This window comes from Botrytis deweyae, assembly GCF_014898535.1.
Source record: "Botrytis deweyae strain B1 chromosome Unknown BDEW_025, whole genome shotgun sequence".
NCBI lineage: Eukaryota > Fungi > Ascomycota > Leotiomycetes > Helotiales > Sclerotiniaceae > Botrytis > Botrytis deweyae.
This window is the reverse complement of record NW_024066232.1, coordinates 248,936-255,341: the sequence shown is the minus strand read 5'-3', so window position 1 is coordinate 255,341 and position 6,406 is coordinate 248,936. Positions and strand designations below refer to the sequence as shown.

The following is a 6,406-nucleotide window of genomic DNA, read 5'->3' as shown; positions in this document are numbered from 1 at the left end:
TATTTCCATTATAATTACTCTATGGATTTCTATTATAACTATTTTGTGAAAAACCGTTTTCTTTATTTCCATTATCTCCTCCTCCTCCTCTACTCGAATTACTATTATTATTAAATAGATTACTGGATGGTTGATTATCTTTTTTTTGTAATAATAAATATAATTGTAATAATAAAGGTTTAGATTATTAAAAAGATATTTCGGATTGAAATTATTTATATAAAATTGATTATAAAGATAATAATTTTTTTTATTTATAAAATAAATATATAAATAAATTGGATTTATTCTTTTTTTATAGAAATCCGATATTAGATTGGAGAATAGATTTAGAATAATAAGATATTAATGATTTTAATAATGCTTTTTATTCAATATCAATATTTTTTTTTTTTTAAAAAAAACTAAATTCTAAGATTATTATAATCTAAAATAGAATATTTGATAATTATAATAGCTTATATTAATTAAAACCTGATAGTTCAGATTAATTATTTATTTGAAATATCTCGGATTCTTTTAATAATATATATATAAAAGCTTGAATATCTTTTTTATTTATTCTTTTCTATATATTTTTCAATTGAAATATAAATCCCTTTTTACAAATATATCTATAATCTCTTTATCTAATTATTTTCTATATAATAATTGAATTATATTAATTAAAATATTATAAATAGATTGTATTGTATAGATCTTATACTTTATAATAAATATACTATATAAGTATAGTTTATATTTCAGTTTGTATAAAAGATATATACTAATTACTTAAAAATATTTTAAATTGAAATATTCAAATTCGCAAAAATAGTTTAATTATAACTTTTCGTTATAATATTTCGATTATTGATATTTATAAAATTTATATTTATAAAAATCTTTAACCTCTTTTATATCTATTTGTTTTATAAAATCAATTAAATTGTTTTACTATTTCTCAATTATTATATTAAAATTATTAGTTATAATAACTGATGATATAATGAACTCTGCCATACTATTAGTGTTATCCTTGTATTTAGTCTTATACTCCATAAAGTCATCTTTATAAGATTCTACTATATTAACAAATAGCAAATAGATAATGAGGTAAAATAAAATACTTAAATATAATTTTACCAAACCTAATAAAGTTATATCTATTTGTAGAAAATGATATTTAGCTCGAACTAATAGCTATTAGTTTATATTCTTTAATATGTATTACTTTAAAGAATAAAATATAGATTAAGGTTGAATATAAGAATTATTATTATATTACCAATTAAACTTGTTTGTTAGTATTAAATCATATTGGATTAATACTAAATATAAGAATTATCGCTACATTATTAACAGTTCTTATTTATATAAAGATAGATATTAGATATTAGATATTAGATATTAGATATTAGGAACTCGTTCGGATCGATTTGTTTTTAGATATTAGACTAATATATTGACCTAATATAGTGTTTACCGAATATAATATTGAGTTCAATATATATTAAACTATATTAAATTTAATATATAATTAAAATATTTTAAAGCGAATATAATATTTGAGCTAATAAAATATTGAGTTTAATAATTTTAAAGTAATAAATATAACAAATTTTCTCAACCTTTCTTATATAATAAACTAATAATAGCTTTTGAAATATAATTAAACAGATATATTTAAAAAAAAAAGATCGTTTTTTTTATTTTTAACTTAATCTCACATATCTCAATATTATTTCAAATATATTAGCCTTAATCAAATATATTTAATATATATTAGTTTCAACAATTCAATTATCCTTACCGTTTTATTATTATTAAAGATTTCATTAATTAAATAAGAAATCGATTCGAACGAACCCTAAATATATTAGTCTAAATACCCTTATCATTGTAATATTATTAGAGATCTTCTAAAATAAATCGAAAATCGATTCGAACGTACTCTTAGACTATTCAAACTCATCAAACTCATTAATCTTCTATTTTTGATCTTTCAATTTACTAATCTTTTTATATCTTATATTCTATATTCTATATCTTATATCCCTCTTTACTCTATTAATAAACTAAAATAATTGAAAAGATAGAATAGAAAGAATAAGTAGTAAATTCCATGAGTTCTCAAATCTATAAATCTATAAATCTATTGAGTAGGTAGATAAATAGATAGATAAATAAATAAATAAATAAATAAATAAATAACTTATAAATATAAATATCGAAATCACAAATCGAGTACATAAGCAAAATACATAAACACACTCACACTCACACTCACACTCACACTCACAACCCAACCCAAACCCTCCATTCCATTTCGTTTCGTTTCATTTAACTAACTAAATCTCGAATAAAGATTCACAGATGGATTCTGAAGCGAACGGCATATCAAGTGTGAACATTTCAGATCTATTGTCTACCTACTACCTGTATACCTGTGTACCTACCTACCTACATTTTTGATCCCTTCCCCTCCATCATCACTTCTCTGCTTCAATAACATCGAAATCGAAATTTAGACTGAGACTGAGACTGAGACCGAGACGAAAATGAAAATGGGAATGAAAATGAGAATGAATATTAAAACGACACAACGTTCTCCCCCGAGATTCAAGACTCCTCAATCTACCCTCAACCCCCCTCCCCAAATTTCTCTCTCTCCTTTCACCCAGAAACAAACAAACAAACAAGAAAAACATACATAGACATAAAGAGTAAATAAACAAATAGATATATACTTATACTTGCGTACACGCGTCCGTACATACATATGATGTAACATGATGTAAACTCATTTATCTTGTATGTAATGTGATTCCTCTCCTCTCCTCTCGATTTCGTAACTTTGTGTATGGATGTATGGATGTATATGTACAAGTTTTCTTCCCTGCATGCTCCTTCTTTCTTCCTCTCTGGCCATCCTATCATCTTGTCTTGTCGTTGTCTTCTGCTTTACTTATTTGAAAGTTCGGCATGGGTATCTGGTTTTTGTTAGCTGGTCATGTCACATCGTATTATATCATATCATGTCATGAGTATCATCCTCTCATTTCCATTTCCATTCCATTCCACCTGCAATTCCCAATCCAGAACCCTTCTCAGAAGCCCCCCCAGACCCCAAAAGAAAAAAAAGAAACCCAAACTTACTCCTCAGGATACGCATTTTCCTCCGTCAAATGATACTTATCCCCCTCCACCCTCTTACTCGGACTCACACTCGCAGGCAAAGGCGGCAATCCCCCTCTACCAAGCATCTCCAACGCACCCCCCGCACTCTCCCTCTCAAAAAACTTTGCCAACCCTCCCTTTCCCTCCTCCCCCACCCTAACCAACTCCTTCACTCCCGAATCCCCAACCAGCTCCTTGCGCGGCGCAGCCTCACTTCCTACACTCAACAAACCCACCACATCACTCTGGGCCACAAAACTCAACTGCGGATACGAGCGACGGGAATCGCGCTTCCAGTATGGATTCTCGGCGATGTCACCCGCGGGGAGGGTAACAGGGTCGATGAAGGAAAAAGGTTCATTGGATCCTGGAGGTGGATTGCGGAATTGTGGGTTGAGGGGTACGCCGTTGGAGCGGGTAGGATCGACGGCGAGGAAGCGACGGATGGTTTCCCAGATACCGGTGGATTGGAGGGTGTGTTTCTGGGAGGGAATGTTAGAGTTGAAGTTAAATTTGAGATTGGGGCTTGAGGTGCCGGGAAGGAGATGGATGGAGGTTAAAGAGATAGAGAAGTAAATACCTTGTGAACGGGAATAACACGATTAGCGGCTTGAGCCACCTTTGCCACGGATTGTGATGCCATATTTGGAATGCGATTGGGATTCCACGGCGTATGGGTTGGTAATTGAATTGGTATATGGATTGAGTGTTCTCGATACTTATGAGCCTTGTCTGTAGTTCAGGTTCAACATTCGCGAAAGTGGTCCGAGCGTCAACGGGTTTTGGAAATTGCGAGAGTTGGATTGGATGAGAGGAGGGGAAGCTTTATATGATAATTTTATTTGTTACTTCTTCCCTTGATACTTGTAATGTTGTCTGTCTAGATACTAGGTGATTCTAATAAGTGTACCTATGTCTTTATGGTTTTATTGTATAGGGAAAGTTGTGAAGTTTGACTTAGTATTGTACTTGTACATACAGGTATCTACAAAAGCATCAATCGAGCTATGTATGCCACCTAGAATTCATGGCCATGAATGCTATGGCATATGAGTTTCTCGAAGATCAAATGAAAATCATTTCACTGGTATCAATATCAGACCTGATGGAAGAATGTTATCATAACATACTTTCACAATCTCATTATGATCAATATCAACTTTTGAAAATGGTATGGAGTTGAGAACCAAACCCATGCATAATATTATCTTTCACAATATGCCAGCCACCACAGCACCTATCCTAATATCTTCCCCAAACGATTACTGAATATCCCATTAAAGTTGAATTTTCTCCCTTCCATTCCTCTTCTTAACTACTCTCCTCCCATGGTAGAGAGAAAGTACCAACCCATTCCTCAACCTCACTTCTCAATTGTACAATCTCTCTCTCATTCTCGCCCTCGCCAAGATACTCCAAGAAAGCTTTTACACTACCAGGATTCTTTCTTCCCTTTGCCTCTGCTGCTTCCCTTGCACTTTTATCTAACCGCTGAGTTATGGTAACAGCCCTATTTACAACATCGGCAACCCGTACGAAATCTTCAGGTTGGAAACCACGAGTTGTCATTGCTGGTGTACCCATTCTTAATCCACCAGGTTTAAGGGCGGATTTATCACCTGGAACTGTATTCTTATTGGATGCTACTCCAACAAGTTCAAGAACACGTTCAACTCGAGCACCGTCAACTCCTTGAGGTTTTAAGTCAATGAGTACAAGATGATTATCTGTACCTCCAGAGACGATGGAGTAACCGAGACCTCCTTTATCTTTCGAGTCACCCAGACGCTTTGCAAATGCCTTTGCATTCAGTAAAACTGCTTCTTGGTAAGCTCTAAATTCAACACTTTGTGCTTGTTTTAATGCAACTGCCAATGCAGTGATAGTATGGTTATGAGGACCTCCTTGATGTCCTGGAAATACTGATGCATTAATAGGATCTTCAAGGTTCCACATCTCTTCTTCTTTGGTCTTTGGATTAACTCTTCTAACTCCTCTTCGGAAGAAAATCATAGCACCTCGAGGACCTCTGAGTGATTTGTGTGTAGTAGTTGTGACGACATCCGCGTATTCAAAAGGACTTGGAATAACTTTCGCGGCAACAAGACCAGAAATATGTGCCATATCAGCTAATAGATATGCTCCAACCTTGTCGGCAATTTCACGCATACGCTCATACTCAATGAGTCTACTGTACGCTGATGTACCGGCAACAATAATCTTTGGTCTGTATAATGTAGCGATTTCCTCCAATTTAGCGTAGTCGATAAGTCCTGTACTTTCATCCAATCGATATGGTAAAGTTTCAAAGTATTTTGAGATAGCGGAGATTTTTTTGGTAGGAGTTTGATATCCATGAGAAAGATGACCACCGTGAGGTAAATCCAATCCCATTATTCTGTCATGTGTATTTGCGAGAGCGGAATATGCGTAGAGATTTGCGGGAGAGCCGGACAGTGCTGGATAGATTGTGAGTGAGGATTTCCCATATCAAATGAAAGACATACGTTGAACATTGACACCCCATTCTGACTCTTTCAACCCAAAAGTCTGTAGAGCACGACTTTGGCATAATCTTTCAGATTCGTCGATGAACTCATTTCCTCCATAATATCTTGCTCCTGGATATCCTTCGGAATATTTGTCTGCCAGAAAGTCAACATTGACTCATTCCACCATCGAACTCCAAACGTACTTTGCATAACACTTCCCAATGCATCTAAAACAGCTTGTGATGTGAAATTTTCGGAAGGAATAAGGTTGATAAAGTGCTTCTGCCTCCGTTTTTCCTATTCATAATGCTTTAGTCTTTACATATCATCAATCGAGGGGTCTGGCGAGGGAAGTCGTACATTTTGGAGAATGCTGAAGACTGCTGGATCTGCATGTTCAAGGTTTGCTGAAAGTAGCTATCACGAATCGAATCAGCTCTTTGCTACTTGTGAATCCAATGGACAGGTAGCAAACCTTTTGTTGACTTTCCATAGTCATTCGACTACTACTCGCCGCTCGTCTCGCGCCGCATATTGAAGCTGCTGCTCTTTGCGCAGTATTAGCCCTGAACGCAATTCTTGAGGCTCCTTTAAAGAGCGACATGATTTCCTGTATTTGAGTTAGAGACTCCAGCTTTTCAAGGGCTGAGAATGAAAAACATACGGCTAGACTATAAGCAATTGCTTGCACCGAAAAGTAGAGCTTTGTTTGTCAATATGCACTCAAGTGATTTCCAGTTCCAGATCCCCGCCAT

General features: G+C 34.1%; 2 protein-coding genes across 2 annotated transcripts; both read right to left on the bottom strand.

Annotated features, from left to right (window-relative positions):
• Positions 1-2,947: 2,947 nt before the first annotated feature.
• EAE98_009001 (uncharacterized protein) lies at positions 2,948-3,802 on the bottom strand (the record flags this gene model as incomplete). Its single annotated transcript, XM_038956622.1, has 3 exons — positions 2,948-2,972; positions 3,139-3,641; positions 3,740-3,802. The coding sequence occupies 3 exons, from the start codon at positions 3,800-3,802 to the stop codon at positions 2,948-2,950; spliced, it is 591 nt and encodes a 196-aa protein (XP_038806992.1).
• Positions 3,803-4,218: 416 nt separating this feature from the next.
• On the bottom strand, positions 4,219-6,385 carry EAE98_009000 (uncharacterized protein). The gene is made up of 6 exons (XM_038956621.1): positions 6,316-6,385; positions 6,127-6,261; positions 6,012-6,068; positions 5,855-5,948; positions 5,667-5,804; positions 4,219-5,618 (listed from the first exon to the last, which is right to left on the bottom strand). The coding sequence occupies exons 2-6, from the start codon at positions 6,253-6,255 to the stop codon at positions 4,471-4,473; spliced, it is 1,566 nt and encodes a 521-aa protein (XP_038806991.1). The 5' UTR covers positions 6,256-6,261; positions 6,316-6,385; the 3' UTR covers positions 4,219-4,470.
• Between the last annotated feature and the right edge of the window lie 21 nt (positions 6,386-6,406).